General features: G+C 59.8%; 2 protein-coding genes and 1 non-coding gene across 8 annotated transcripts in view; 2 read left to right on the forward strand and 1 right to left on the reverse strand.

Moving 5' to 3' along the window:
* ARHGEF11 (Rho guanine nucleotide exchange factor 11) overlaps window positions 1-2,728 on the forward strand; it is an 88,109-nt gene extending 85,381 nt beyond the window's left edge. For 5 of the 6 annotated variants that reach the window (XM_055323665.1, XM_055323664.1, XM_055323667.1 and 2 more), the window contains 4 exons: window positions 5-97; window positions 753-985; window positions 1,227-1,416; window positions 1,802-2,728. In XM_055323665.1, coding sequence (XP_055179640.1) covers window positions 5-97; window positions 753-985; window positions 1,227-1,416; window positions 1,802-1,860 — 575 coding nt within the window. In that variant the 3' untranslated portion in view covers window positions 1,861-2,728. The remainder of the gene's footprint in view (window positions 1-4; window positions 98-752; window positions 986-1,226; window positions 1,417-1,801) is intronic. The other variant, XM_055323670.1, reaches the window with a different exon arrangement.
* A 1,425-nt stretch (window positions 2,729-4,153) lies between these two features.
* Window positions 4,154-14,486, reverse strand: LRRC71 (leucine rich repeat containing 71). Its single transcript, XM_055324157.1, has 15 exons — window positions 14,327-14,486; window positions 11,370-11,519; window positions 10,935-11,060; window positions 10,772-10,847; window positions 10,521-10,598; window positions 8,597-8,665; window positions 8,228-8,387; window positions 7,915-7,998; window positions 7,757-7,846; window positions 7,190-7,339; window positions 6,969-7,062; window positions 6,563-6,651; window positions 5,058-5,169; window positions 4,629-4,750; window positions 4,154-4,426 (listed from the first exon to the last, which is right to left on the reverse strand). Exons 1-15 carry the CDS (start codon window positions 14,484-14,486, stop codon window positions 4,307-4,309), a joined length of 1,680 nt encoding a protein of 559 aa, XP_055180132.1. The 3' UTR covers window positions 4,154-4,306.
* Window positions 13,484-13,555, forward strand: TRNAK-UUU (transfer RNA lysine (anticodon UUU)). The gene has a single exon. It is a non-coding gene; the product is annotated as a tRNA-Lys (tRNA).
* Window positions 14,487-14,842: the final 356 nt, after the last annotated feature.

A 14,842-nucleotide genomic window follows, 5' to 3' on the forward strand; every position in this document is an offset into this window, starting at 1 on the left:
GCAGCTGAGGTGGTGGGCAGCAGGGCTGTCACTGCGCTACCAGAGAGCCAGTCAGGGCCTGAGCCGCCCGAAGTGGAAGGCGGAGCCAAGGCTGCGGGTAATGAACTTCCCCTGGGAGGCAGAACCGGGCCCTGGCCAGAGTGTGGGGCCTGTAGGGGCAGATGTGGGCTTTGGGACATGACCCCTGCCTGCAGTCACTGGACCAGGCAAGAGTAGCACCTGGGGACAGGGAGAGGCCTCGGGCAGCCTAGTCAGGAGCTGATGCTGAATCTGGAGATAGGAGGAGGAGACATGACCTGGCCACGTCCTTGGTGCCTCCCCTCCTTCTCCCTCCAGTATATCTGATCTCCTGTGTGAACCGAGGAGTCTCTGATCCTACAGTTGGGGCAGGGGCTGTGTGGCAGTTTATTGGCAGAGCTGGAGATGGGGCAGATGTGAAGGGGCCTCTCTGGGCCCCCTCTACCCCTCCTTCAAGGACAGGAAGGCACTCTCATCTCGCTGACCTCCCGCCCTAAGCATTTCCACCCCGGCCACCATGCAGGCTGGGCTGAGCAGAAGGGCCACCTAGAAGGCTTTCTGGAGGAGGAGGACCTTTAGGGACTGGCAGGCAGGGTGAGGCCAGCGTATGCTGAGCTTCTCCACAGGATGGCTCCCTGGGGCCCATGGGTCCGCGTGAGGGCTGCTGGGAGCACATGAGGTGGCTCCCACTTCCTCTGAATCAGCCTCCTAATCTCCTTTTGCCATGGGGACAGGAAACTGCTTTTATGTCAGCATGCCAGCAGGACCCCCTGACTCCACCACCGAGCCCTCCCAGCCCAACAGCCTCCCTGTCTGGCAGACAGAACCAGAACCACAGGCCCAGCTTCAGGGAGGCAGTGGAGGCTGCAGGCACCCCAGCCGCTCCCCACCCAGCATGGCCCTCAGGGACGTGGGCAATATCTTCCACACCATCGAGCAACTCACCGTCAAGCTCAACAGGCTCAAGGTGGGGGAGTGCGGGGGGATGGGAGGCCTCAGGCCCTTGGGGGTCTTCAGTCCCTTGTCCCTAGACCCATCACCCCCATGAGCAAGGTATATCCTCTGGCCTGTGATCTCCCCACAGCACCCCCAGCTCCCCTGGAGCACAGAGCTATCCCCTGGGCCTAGCGAGGGTGCGGCAGCCCTGCCCTTTTCCCAGGGCCCTGACGCACAGGACTGAGGTCAGACATCCCCCATGGCTCTTCCAGGACATGGAGCTTGCCCACAGGGAGCTGCTCAGGTCGCTTGCGGGAGAGTCGTCCAGTGGCACCACACCTGTGGGCAGCTTCCACACCGAGGCGGCGAGATGGACAGACCGCTCCCTGTCACCTCCAGCCAGGGAACCTCTGGCCTCTGACTCCAGGGACAGCCTTCAGCCAGGGCCATGCTCTGAGGACGGTGAGGGAGGTGATGCCCGCTGGGTACCCATGTGGGGCAGGGGCGAGTGGGGGGTTCCTCATCCGCCCCCCCCCAGCATAGTTAATTCATATACTCAACTTCAGAAAGAGATCTTTTCAGGGTAACCCTACAGAAGCCCCCCTAAAAATGGGAAACTGTCCTTGGATTAGAGAGAGAATGAAGCAGGGGAGCTGGTCTCCCACCTAAAACCTGCTCTGGGCTGGAACCAGATGCAGGGGGTGGAGGTCGCAGCACACAGCTACCCATGACCTTGTCACAGAGGGATGGCACTGGAGGAGGCACTCACACGAGTGCCAAAGTGTGTGGGGGCGTTGGAGGGTCACCCCAGGCCAGCTCCTCACAGTCCTCCCCACCACATCCACAGGCTCCAATACCCCCCTGGAAGATGGCACAACACACGCAGCCTCATCCCCGGGACTGTAGCTGTGCAAACCTCCAGATTGCCTGCATCATCCCCACTCCTCCTCTGGGGACCAGCCCAGGGAGGGACACATGGCAGGGAGACCCCAGGGGAGCCCCGCATGTCCTTGGTCTGCTCATGTCTGGGTTGAGTTCCAGTGTCTTCTCCCTCCAGCCGTTCTCCCACCCCCCCACTCCCCCATCAGGGCCTCTCCTGAGCATGCGGACTGCATCTGCAAGGCCCCCAGACACACAGGTGAAAGGAGGAGGCTCTGTGTACATGCACTTTCTTCCTCCCTCCTTTGTAGGACCCCAGGGCTGAGGTGGGGTACTTCCGCCTCTCCCTTCTTTGTCACTTTGGTTTCCTATAAATATGTATGTACTGTATGTGCATCTTGCTTTGTAAATAACTTTGACCTGTTTTGTTTCTGTTCCTGGGGGGCCAGAGGCAGTTACAGAAGGGACAGCTCACATCTCCTAGTTACAGCCCCACCCAGAGTCAGGGCCCCAAGGGGAGACTTGAGAGCCCAGGCCCTGCGGCCTGGGCTCTGAGGATGCATCTTCTTCGGGGGAATCCCTGACCCTACTTCTGTCCACCCCTCCCCATTCTCTCCCTAGAGGAAACCAGTATATCAGGTACGGCCCTAAAAACCAGGCCCCAGGATGAGAGGCAGGGGGTGTGAATGCTGGAATCCCCATGTTAACCCAGGACCATCTCCAGGGCCACTGCAGCATCGGCCCTTTGTCCCATGCCAGCTCCCCCTAGAATATCCACACTGTGCTAGGTGTATATATACATATATATATAAATATATATATAATATATAAAATATAGAGATGGAAATGACTGTTTTCCTGTTAAAATAATGTATACTCTTTTTCTCATGGTTAAGTTTTTTTTGTTTTTTTTTTTTTTTTGGTTTTTTTTTTTTTTTCTTTTTTTTAAGAAAAGTTAAATATTCTTCAACTCTGGTGGTATGTGTGTGATTTCTGGAGCTGCTCTGATAAAAGATCCTGTGGTGGTTCTCAAGATTGGGTGGAGGGCACAGAAGGGAGTCCCCAGACCCACCTGTGGACACAGACTCCCCCAAAGCTTCTGTGTGCACACACCGAGCCATGTGTGTGTGTAGACAGTTCTATTAGCCCCATGGCCAAAGCAGGAAAAGACCCAGAACCCATGGAATAAACTCGCACAGGAGATGGTCCAGGACAAAATGGGGACAGGGGGCATGTCAGAGGCTGATCGTCACCATCTGTGGCCTCCTAAGGCCTCCTGACGGCCCTGGAAGCCAGCACGGCACCCACAGCCACATACCTAGACCTCCTACCTGTCTGCCTTCACTGATGGACCAGGGGACAAACTCCCTTTCAGCTCTGGCTCCTGCTCCCTCTCAGACCTAGCACATGTGACCTGCCAACCTCATGAACTTGGGGTCCAGGCGGGCACCCAGAATTCCTACAGGGGTCATCGGAGCTGGAGGAGGACAAGGGCCCTGCAGCACGCTCGGTGGGTGGGGCACTCCAAAGCTGATCTCTGTTCCCTGCAGCAGCTCAGCAGCCAGGTGCCCAGAGGCACAGAGACCCCCAGAGTGAGAGCGAGGGAGCCTCACAGGGTGGGCATCTGGGCCAGGTGAGCGGATATCCATGGGCAGAGGGGATGTGGCCAGGTTAAATCTGCCGGGGCACAAAGGACACTTCTGGAAGCTCCCAGAGACCAGCCCCGTGCTCCCTGCCCATCCTCAGGTTGTCTCAGGGCGGGCAGCTCTCCAGGCTTCCATGCCCACCCACCATCTGGGCATCCCTGGCTTCAGACTGCAGGTGAACCTGCCAACACCTGCGGCCAAAGGTATAGGCTTCCGTGTAGCTTGGCCTTTGCTACACAGATGCGGAGAGACTTCACACCCTTTCCAAAATAGCCTGCCCATTCTGCATGTCCTTGGCTGAGTCTTTGTCTCCTCCGAACTGATCAAATACCTGAGGTCCATGGGGAGATGTGGGAGAGGGGAGGCCAGGAATGGCAGAACTGGAGCCCCACACATGCCCCTTCCGCCAGTCTTGTGCATGTGGGTGCCAATCCCAGGTCTTCCCTGCACCCCTCCAATCTGCCTCTGAGACCAAAGGCTGAATGCAGACCCTGGCGCATCCCATGTTCTCCGGGGAGCACAGGTGAAGAGAGCAAGCAAGAAGCCTGCCAGAGGAGGCAGGAGAGCCACACTCCTGCTGCCTGGGGCCAAGGGCTAAGTGTGTCCCCAACAGAACGCAAACCCTTGAGCCATTTCTGGCATGACATGAACAGACTGAGTCCAAACATTCCACATAGTTCTGGAACCAAGTTTTCAGACCACCTCAGGGGGAAAAGTAGAGCCGTAGAGTTTGTTCAGGACCTGAGGTCTCCCCCCAGGGAGGCCAGCCCACCACACAGCCAGCAGGACTGCAGCAGCCCAGGGTCTGGGGAGAGGTGGGGTGGGGGCTAGGTGGAGGAAGCCATGCTGTCCTCCTCTCTGGGCTTGGCCTTACTGATGGGATCCCTTGACAGCATCAGCTCCTGGATCATGGTGTACGTGGGACATTGTGGGGAGAAGTAGTTTTTCTGAAGGAGGGAAAGGAGTGTCCATTGAGGAAGGATGAGGATCTGTCCCCTGGGAGAAGACATTTCCGGGGACAGGGTGGGGAGGGGCAGGGAGGGAAGGCACAGTGGTCCAGGCTGGCCGTCTGGCCGCAGGAGCCTTGGAGGCAGCTGTGGGAACCAGCATCAAGGAAACCCCGGCCCTGCTTGGAAGCAGGGGACTCACCGCCAGGGACAGGCACAGCAGCCCCACAGGGCCCTTGGTTGCGCTCTTGGACTTGGAGAGCTCAGCCTGGTGCTGCACGGTGGCCAGGAAGCCCTCCAGTCCCACATCTGTGATGCGGTTTCCTGGTGGAGGGAGCGGCCCAGGTGGTGCCCCACTCCTCCCCCCACTTCTCTGCTGCCCCCTCTGCCCTTCCTGCCTCATTTCCCACCCACTTCTCTCTCCCAAAGCTGACAGACTGAAACAGGCCCTGAGCTGCTGTCCCCACCTCCCTCACCCCCAGTGCAGGAGGGCCACCACCCTCACTGTGCCCAACTGTGGCACAACCATGTTCTGCTCCATGGAGATGGGGCTGGTGACCCCCCTGAGGCAGCAGAGGGCCCCTGTGGCCCCGGAGAGGACAAGGACGGCGGGGGTGCTCGGCAGACATACGCATGAGGTTGAGGTGCAAAAGGACCTTGTTCCCAGGCATGAACACCTTCCCGTCTCGGTGCTCCACGGGTTCCAGGAGAGGGTTCACCACCTCTGATGCTTCAGCCACCAGCTGCTAAAGAAGAGGGACTGCAGCGGGTAGAGGGGGGCCACCAAAAGGCCACAGGCCACAGCCCCGCTGAGGACCAGCTACAGGCCAGGCTTTGTCCCTGGGGGCCAGGGATACGGACGTGAGCCTGTGCACCCCCCACCCCGGAAGCAATCATGGGGAAAGTGAGCTGGGAACCAGAATGGGCACAACCCCGGCACAGAGTGCACACAGCCCAGAGGGGGCCCCAGCCCAGAACAGTCTCCTGGGGCAGCGGCCAGTACACTCAAGCTGGCAGGGCATGAGGTCGAGACTGGAGGAGAGGGAGGGGAGGGGTGGGGGTGGGGGAGAAAGGCCATCAGGCAAGAAAACAGCCAGAGCAAAGGCAGAAGCAGTCTTTGGCACTGGAGTTTCCAGAGCAGTGTGGGCGACCTGACCCCCAGGGAGATAGGGGAGGCCCACAGACCTGCCCACAGACCAGCCAATCGCAACAGCGGGTAAGGACAGGAGGGCCAAAGCAAACCCCACGGTGGGGATGGGGGTGCCTGGCTCACTCCATTGGAGAAACAAGCCTGCTACTTTAGATCTCGGGGTTGTGAGTTCAAGCCCCACTTTGGGCATTAGATAGATTACTTATTTAAAAAAAAAAAAAGAATTTTGTTAAGGCAGCCCCAGCCCCTTTTTAAAGGCTCCCCAGGTCAGATGGAGGCCCGACTTTCCTCTCTGGCAAGGTCTGGTCTTGGTGCCAGAGAGGACTCCCAAGAGGAGAGACCCCTCCATGGGTAGGGCAGGAGGTCTCCCGATGGAGGAGACAGAAGGTGAAGACACAGCCCCTGGGGCAGCTGGAGGGCTTGGGCAGGCGGATGCTGTGCAATCCGTAGTCGGGAAGGTTCCGGAGCAAGGTGCAAGTGGGTCCACAGTGAAGGGGGAAAGGAAGGCTCCAGTAGCAAGACAGAAGGTCCCCCGGGGCCATGCATGGGCGGGCAGTACCCGGTCTGTAAAGGCGCCCTGCCTTCCTGGGGGGCTGCTGGCAGGGGCTAGGGGACAGGCTCGGCCCCCGGAGAGCCCCCCAGCACCTCCATCAGCACCTCCACCAGCACCAGTGCCTACACCAACACCAGCACTTGTACCAGCATCTGCACCAGCACCAGCGCCTGCACCAGCACCTGAATCAGCACCTGTACCAGCATCTGCACCAGCACCTGCACCTGCATCAGTGCCCAAGGTGGGGGGCAGAGCTGAGAGCACAGGGGACGCAACTAGTGGGGCCTCCTCCAGCCTGAAGGGAAAGGACCGTGCTCAGCTCCAACCCCCAGTGAGCCAGTGTGAATGGCGAGGGCACAAGGGGACAATAGGACATGAAGGGGAGCCAGGAATGTGCCACAGGGAGGGGATCACCACCCACCTCCCCTCCTACCTCAGACTCCAGCAGGAAGCTGCGTTTCTCTTTGTTCCCAGTCTTGGGTCCCTTTCCCTTGCTGGGCTTCTGCTCGGGGATGGTGACCTCTGGTAGGAGGACAAGAAAGCACAGGGCAGCCGGGCAGTACCGCCCAGCGGCCCCAAGAGATGCCCCTCAGACCTCAGGACTGGGGCCCAGCAGGTGGTTGGGTCCCTCCTCTCAGGGCAGGGCCACGGGGTGGTCCAGGGAAACAGGATGTTGCTGTGGTGGGGCAGGATGTGGGGCTGCATGGGTCTCCTTGCCAAGAAGAGATGTGGCCCAAAGAGGGACAACGGCTCCAGAAGCTGTTCTGGAGGCAGAGGACAGGCCTCCCACAGCCAACCCGCTGCTCTTTCTTCCTGCACAGATGGGCTCTGGCACTTACTGCCCTTGCCGGCCTTGCTAGGGTCTTCTTTCTTAGGGGTTCCCTGTGTGGGTGACTGCCCAGACCCTGACTTCTCCTCTTTCTTCGCCACTTCCTATGGAGCGTGCAAGAGAAGCAATGGAAGCTCTGCCTCCCTGGAGCCTGAGCAGGTGTGGGAAGGGGGCCCCTTCTGATCCCTTCCAAAGCCCTCCTCCCTCCACCCCTGCTCGCATCATACCCACCCCTGACTTATCTTTCTTCTTGCTCTGGCTTTTCGGGGTCTTCGTCGTTTGGGTCTTGTCTGCCTTTTCTGCCAACGCAGCACTGCTGACCCCCATCAGGGGGTTCTTCTCCCGCTCTGTTTTGGAATCCCCATGTCGGGAGGAGGAAGGCTGCACTTACAAAGGGAAGAAGATGGGAGAGGCCACTGGCATCCCTTCCTCAAGGAGGAGGGAGAGGAGCCTCCGGCCTGACAGCGCTCCCACCCCATCTCCTTGCCTAAATGCCCATGTTGTGGGGGACCCCTCTAGGGGGACAAGCTGGGGTAGCGGCTCAGACTCAGACTAGGGAGGCAGTTGTAGGGCACTTTGAACAAAGTGCAGGCACTGTTCCAAGTGCATTAGGTGAATTCACTGGGTCAGTCCTCTCCAAGGGGAAACAGCCAGTGCGCAGATGAGCCAACAGCCCCAGGGCCCTGGCTGCCGCCCAGCCGCTCCAAAGCTCTAACTCTGTCCTCTCCCTTGACCCACACACGGGCAGACACGCTGGGCAGCTGGGGCGCAGACATGCCCAGGGGCCATGGGGCTCACCGATCCTGAGCGCTCCTGCGACCCCTTCTCCAGCAGGAGGCGGCGGCGCTCCACCACCTCAGTGTGTGTCAGCTCGAAGGGGCGCAGGACCTGGGGCAGGGGGCCCGGTCAGACGCCAGCCTGGACCCGGGCCCCCACCCCACTGCCACCGCACCCACCTCAGCCAGCTTCAGGGCACCCTGGTCCTGGATGCGGTTGTGTGCCAGGGACAGCCAGAGCAGGGCGCGGTTCAGCCGGAGGCCCTGGGGCAGTGGGGAGGAAACGAGGACACTGTGAGCCCCCAGCTGGCCGCCCTGCTCCCCACTCCCAGTTCTGTCCTTCCATCCCCGCTCCTGGGTCCCACCCTCCATCCCTGCTCCCTGCCTCAGGTCCCCACACCCCCATCCTTGCTCCCAGCTCAGGGGGTCCTTGCTCCCCTCTCTGTGGTCCCAGCCCAGGATCCCTTCTCCCTGGTCCCCACCAGACACACACGTCTGCGATGTAGCTGGCGCCTGCATCCCCGATGTGGTTGAAGCCCAGGTTGAGCGAGACCAGGGTCCGGTTGCAGCTGTGCAGTGTGGACAGAGCCTGGCCCAGCAGCTGCGCCCCGTGGTCATTGATGTTGTTGTTCCGCAGGGACAAGTGCGAGATCCTGAGTGTGCGGGCAGGGGCGGGAGGGGAGAGCAGGCTCGCTGGGAACTTGGGGTGGGGTTCGCCTCTCCGGAGGGCCAGAGGGCCAAGGGTGGAGGGACAGCAATCGAGGGTCCCTGGGGAGGTGATGGAGGGCGGGGAGGGTGAACTAGGGCTGACCTGGCACAGGAACCAGGCCCAGAGAAAGGGGGTGAGAAAAGGCAGCCTCACGTGCTGTCCAGAGCCATGAGCTTGTGATAGGACTGCTCAGGAAGCGGGTTGCCTTCCAGAGACACCTTTCTGAGGAGGAGGAAGGTCTGAGAACCAGGAGGCACCACTGTGGCCAGAGGAGGAAGGGGTCAGAGAGGACAGGTGGGTCTCCGGGGTGCAGCTTGGAAAGAGTCCAAGGATGGCTCTCCCACATAGGAAATTATATGGGACAGAAGTGTAGCCATGCCAATGGGGTGGCTCCCCCGTGTTAGAGGCCTATGGTGACCTGGCCTCCTGAATGATTCCAATCACCACTATCCTCCAGTGTCCATGCCTCATGGAGTCCCTGCCCCTGAGTGTGGCTGAACCTAGTGACTCACTTCTAAATGAATGGGATAGGGCAAAAGCAGTGAGATGTCACTTCTAAGTTTAAATTACAAACAGATTGTGGTCTCCCACGTTAGCGGTTGGGGGCTCCCTGGCACGCACTGGGCTGTCTGCCTTCGGAGAGTCTTTGTGTGGGGGTGCTGCAGCTGGTCAGGGTCTTGGATGGAGCTTGGAAGCAGATGCTCTAGCCCAGTCAGGGCACGGCAGTCCCAGCCCCCAGCCCCCCCAAGCTGGTGGCACCCAGCTCACCTGTGCCTGTATTTATCTCACACCATGAGATAATAAATATTGGTTATTTTAAGCCACTACATTGAGAGGTGATTTGTGATCCCTCCACAAGCAGTGGCTCCTCCCACAGCTCGGGGAGGTTCGAGGATGTTTTCTAAGTCATAACAAAAATCAAACGAATGGCTAGAAATTTCTCTACTTAAAAATGTTCTCTGATTTATTTTTTTTTTTAAATTTTTACTTTATTTTATTTATTTATGATAGGCACACAGTGAGAGAGAGAGAGAGGCAGAGACATAGGCAGAGGGAGAAGCAGGCTCCATGCACCGGGAGCCCGATGTGGGATTCGATCCCGGGTCTCCAGGATCGCGCCCTGGGCCAAAGGCAGGCGCTAAACCGCTGCGCCACCCAGGGATCCCCTGTTCTCTGATTTATTATCAATGCTCAGCCTTTCCGGTTGGCTCACCTTTCACCTAAACCTGATCACATTCATTTTCAATTATTTGATTATGTTGATCTGAGTTATTTTTGTATCTTAACATGAATTCTACAGTTTTGTTTCTGCTGGATAATTTGTTTCTAGTTCCCATGATGGAGACAAGATCCGTTTCATGGCTTCTCTATGAAGAGTATAGAGGACCTCCAGCTGCAGAAGAGCCATCCCTGCCCTGGAGAAGCGTCCATCCCACCCACGGGGGAAGATGGGCAAGCCAATGTGAGGCACTGAGGGTTTGTTCTGTGAAGCAGGTAAGTCAAGGCTGCTGGGGGGAGCCTGGAGAAGCATCGTCCAAACCAGCTTTGCAAACCTCACCTATAGCTACACAACTTTACACCCTGTTCTCACCCCCTCCTATTCCTCCTTCACAGCTCAGCTCAGCACACCTCCTCCAAGCAGCCTTCCTGTCTCCCTGAACTCCATCCATGAAATTGGGTGGCACTCCCTCTCTGTCCCCACTCCTTGCTGCCACAGTGTGCACACTGCCCTTGTAGCCCTGCAGTGCCTGCCCTAAATCCTTCTCCTTCCCTCAACGGCCTGCCTGGTCCTGGAGGAGCCGAGGCAGCCCTTAGTCCAGTTGGCCCCAGGCAGTGGGGAAGAGGGAAAAACTCCAGGGAAAGAGCGGATGGTGGTGGGGTGACAGGGCACATAAGCCAAGCTCTCTAGGCTTGTGTGGAGAAAAGGGATGTGCTTCTTCTGGTCAGATTGGAGCTTCAAAAACCAGCACATCCCTCTGTAGGTACACCACTCCCCTTCCCAAACTGTTCCCCCCCAACCCCGCCCCAGACTGCCCGGGGGGCCTGGGGCCCTCCCCCTTGCCCACTTCCCTCTGACCTGATTGTGGATGAGCAGAGAGGCAGGAGGGCGATGAAAGTCGTCAGGGTCTTATCCGTCAGCCCGACCTTCCACAAGCTGGACTTGGGAGGTACAGACACCCCAGCTGGAGACTCCCCTCCTGCCCCACAGGCCCCTCCAGCACCTCCCAGTGGCCAGGCAGGCTTCCGGGCCCCCTCAGTTCTTCCTGGCAGGCACCAGAGGCTAGCCCCACGGTGGCCTCTGCCCTCCCCACCCCTGGGGCCCCTCACTTGATGGCCTGCAGCTGGCTGAGCGGAGGCAGACATTTAGAGAAGATACCCAAGATCCGCTCCTCCACCTTCCAACCTGCAGGAGGAGGAGGAGGAAGGCGCCTCAGGCCTGGGGAGGGGGAGGTGGGGAGGTGGGGAAGTGGGGGGGTGGGGAGAGACTCACCACGGATGTAGATTTCCTTCACCGACTTATCCTCGGGCTCCAGCTCCACCTGGATGGTGGGCCGGAAGAACACATACTTGCTCTCCAGACTGCTGAGGCTGCAAGACCCCGACAGGCGCTGATCGTCTACGAGGCAGAGGTGCGAGGAGACGGGTCAGGAGGGAGGAAGCAGAGCCCCTGGCCTGGGGGGGCCAGAGGAGAAGACCCCTCAGGTTGGGGGGGCGCTAGCCTGGAGGTGCTGCCTCTCGGGCCAGGCCGAGTTGGGCTGGGGTTCGGGAGAAAGGCGAGACTCACCCGCTGCCGCCGCCGCCATCGGAGCCTGCTGCACTGCCGCACTGGCTGCCCAGCGCCCCCGCCCTTGGGCCCGCCTAGCGACGGGAGGCTGGGTCGCCCCGGGCGACCCGGGCAGGCACCCCGGGCCCCTCCTGCACTCACCCAGGGCCGGCTTTTCCGACATCGAGGCCGAGGGGACGAAGGTCGGGTGCGGACGAGGCCGGGGGACAACTTTGGGGAAGTCCGAGTAGCCCGAGCGCGTGCAGAGCTCTGCGAAATCCGTCTCGAGGACCCCGGAGCACTGGTATTCCTCTGCCGGGCATCGGGAAGCGTCGGGTGGCTGTGGCCCCGCTGCCACTGAGGGGCAGCAGCGGGAGGTGGGGACCCCCCCACCCCGCCCGCGACGGGGACCCCCGCCCGCGGGCCCCTCCTCCAACGCGGGCGTTCTTACAGCCACTTTTCATTTTTATTTAAAGATTTTATTTATTTATTCATGAGAGAAAGAGAGGCAGAGGGAGAAGCAGGCCTCATGCAGGGAGCCCGATGTGGGACTTGGTCCCGGGACTCCAGGACCACGCAAGCCCTGGGCCCAAGGTAGGCACTAAACCGCGGAGCCACCCAGGGATCCCCTACAGCCACTTTTTAAACCTGAGATGCGTTGTAAAGACCCGCAGCTCAGAACACTTGAGTGGAAACAGCAGAAAGTCCAGACCCCGGAGAAAGGGGGCCAGTGGGCATGGGGAGTGTACACGACCCGGGGCACCTAACCTCCGTGAGGGCACCTCCACCCAGCCACTGTTCAAGGCCGCTTCCCCTCAGCTGCCTGCCCCGGACTCCGCCTCCCACGTATCCCCCTGCCCCCCACAAGGGACTCGGACTCCCACCAAGCCCACCCCACCCGCTCAGCCTCCTCTGGTGCCCTTGCTTCCCCGGGGCCCCTAGGGTCACTGGGAAGAAGTAAGACCTGCTGCCAGCAAAGGTAGGAAGCCAGGAGCACCTCTCCAGTCCCACCCCCCTCCTGCCCCCTGCCCAAACACCCACAGGAGTCCTGTGGAGCCTGCACTTTTATTTACTCAGCAAGCACGCATACAGCACTTACTCCTGTCCCACACTTCTCTAAATGCTTTAGAAGTATCAGTTCATTCTCAGAGTTACATTAATGCAGACAGCCGCCCACCACATCCCATCCTGAGGGCTATGCAGACCTGGCTAGGTCCCTAGAGGTCCCTTTCTGCTTCCCCATGGGCATTCCAGGAAGAAGTGGTTCCTGGAGGTGGGAAGGGGTGTCCCTGGCCCCAGGGAAAATCTGGCACCCCGCCATCAGGGAAGCACAGATACACAAGACCCCTTAGCTCCACGGACACGGTGGTGGAGAGGAGGCTCAGAGGTGGGGCAACCCCCTTGCACAGCTGACTCCCAGGCACTGCCCGCCTGTCAGGTCATTCCCCCTGCTGCGGGAGCCCCTCAACCCTCCCGGCTCCGCGAACACCATCTTTCTCTACACAGGCATTCTCAAACTCCAGCAACACCAGGAAAGGCAGTCAACGCCCCCCCCCCCCCCATTCCATGAACTAGGTAGAGTCTGGGAATTTGCATTTCTACAAGCTCACAGTGAGGCCCTAGCTACTGGCCCAGGGACTGCACCTAGAGAGCCTGCTCTAGAACCGCTCCACCTAACGGAAGTTGGTGAGACCAGGAAAGGCTCCATCTACACTTGAGCTAGTGGTTACCTGGGGGACAGGGCAGTTCTAACTGGGCTTGCTCCTGCTCCCTCCCTCCCACACGGACCTTGCCGGTGCACTTCTCAGTGCACTTCTCGAGAAAAGGAAGCCAGCAGATGGAATTTCCTCTAAACCCATAAACAGGCCTACAGCTGCCATCACCCTCTACCGCACACAATGCCGCCCTGACCGTCCTGTTGCCTGCCCTGTCCCAGCCTCCCTGGGCAGTGGTCACCCCATTCTCTCCCACCTGTCGGCCCAGACCCCCAGGCCAATAGGACTTCCCTGCCAGCTGTGCCTCCCCCTAATATCTCCAGGCTTGGTCCTGCATGCTCTGCTCTTCTCTGGTTACACTTCCTCCTGTCCCAGGGGAATCTCTTTCCTTCCCAGGCCTTAAATAGGCTCGGACCTCAGCAGCTCCCAAAGCGACATCTCCAGCCCTATCCTCCCTTGAGTGCTCCCGATCTGTGTGTCCAGCTGTCCAGCTGACATCACCTCAAACCCTTTCCCTCTCAAAGCAGATGGATTTGAATCCAGAAGCCTTCCAATAGGGGTGCCTGGCTGGCTCAGTTGGTAGAGCATGTGACCTTTGATCTCAGGTCGTGAGTTCGAGCCCCACATTGGGTGTGAGACCTACTTTAAAAAAAAAAAAAAAAAAAAAGCCTTCCAACAAATCCCCTGCATGGATCACCCGTTTGGGTTGGGGTTCTTTCACATGCAGTAATACAGAGCCACATGCTTACTTGTACTCTGCCAATGATTTTCTTTTCCCAGAAAATGTGAATGGACTGTGTGCATATCGTTCTCTCCGTATCTAGAAAGTGATTGTTGAATGAGTGAGTGAATGAAAGTCAAAGACACCTCCTGGTAGGTTCCCCATCAGGTGTCCTATCACTCCGCAGGCCTTCTTCTCTCAATACATCTTATCACATCTTATTGTATTTGTCAGTATCCCAAACCCCAGTGCGTGTTCTCTGGGATCAAGCTCAATTCAAACATCTATCAAACTGAGTTTTGGGGGCGGGCTGGGGGTACTGTGTGATTTGCTTCCTGAGATGGAGCAGAGCGCTGGTCACACGGGAGCTGCACAACGTGCACTTGTGAAGGACCAAAGGGATTTGAAGTTTACAAAACACTTTCTCACCAGCGTCTCCACCGCTCCCACATCTCCGCACTCTAGAGAGGGTGCGCAAGGCCACACTCCTAGAGACGGTTACCACGCAGAGCACCCTGTCTCGTGCCCGCCCGCGCTGAGCACAGCGCTCCTTAGCCCCAGAGATGCCTCGATCGTGTCCCGGCTCGGCTGTCCCGCGCACCACAGCGTCTTTCTGCACCGGGGCAGCCCGGGCACCACCACCGCGCCCACCGGCGGTGCGCCCAGCCGCGCCGCCCGCCTACCAGGGTTCTTGGGCTCCTCCTCGCCCACTGGCGGCAGGACGGTGGCCGGCTTCTCCTTGGCCCCGCGGTCCCCCTTCTTGGTCACTGCGCCGGACGTCTTCTGGGTCCCGGGACGCGGTGCCCTGGGGGAGGTCCCCGGCGCACTCGCCTCCCCCGACATGCCGGTGCGGTCCTCAGCGACTCTGGGACGGCCCAGGGGGCCAGGAGGCGAGACAGGGCTCCGTGGGGTTCGCCCGGGGGATGGTGGAACTGGGGATCTCTACTCCGCCGCCACCGCCCGCCCCTCCCTGCGGCGTCGCCTCCGCGTCCCTCTCCACGACAACCGTGAGCGGCGGGCTGGCGGGCGGGAGCAACTGCAGAGCGCGCGGGGCCACCTGGGGGCGCCGCAGAGCCTCGGCTGGGGCCGGGAGCCCGGGGGCGGAGCCACAGCCGGGGGCGGGGCGGGCGGAGCTGCAGGGGGCGGAGCTACGCGGGGGGCGGGGAGACGGAGAGCCGGGGGCGCGGCGGAACCGCAGG

The sequence above is a fragment of the Nyctereutes procyonoides genome, unplaced genomic scaffold (assembly GCF_905146905.1).
Source record: "Nyctereutes procyonoides isolate TBG_1078 unplaced genomic scaffold, NYPRO_anot_genome, whole genome shotgun sequence".
Taxonomy (NCBI): Eukaryota; Metazoa; Chordata; class Mammalia; order Carnivora; family Canidae; genus Nyctereutes; species Nyctereutes procyonoides.

What these genes read in the sequence shown, in the direction of transcription:
- LRRC71 (XM_055324157.1), bottom strand. Translation starts at nt 14,486, where the DNA reads ATGTCGGGGGAGGCGAGTGCGCCGGGGACCTCCCCCAGGGCACCGCGT. An exon ending in AGAAGAAAGATAAGTCAGGG is followed by an intron (nt 7,063 to 7,189) that starts GTGGGTATGATG and finishes CACGCTCCATAG; the next exon opens with GAAGTGGCGAAGAAAGAGGA. An exon ending in TAGCAAGGCCGGCAAGGGCA is followed by an intron (nt 6,652 to 6,968) that starts GTAAGTGCCAGA and finishes TCCTCCTACCAG; the next exon opens with AGGTCACCATCCCCGAGCAG.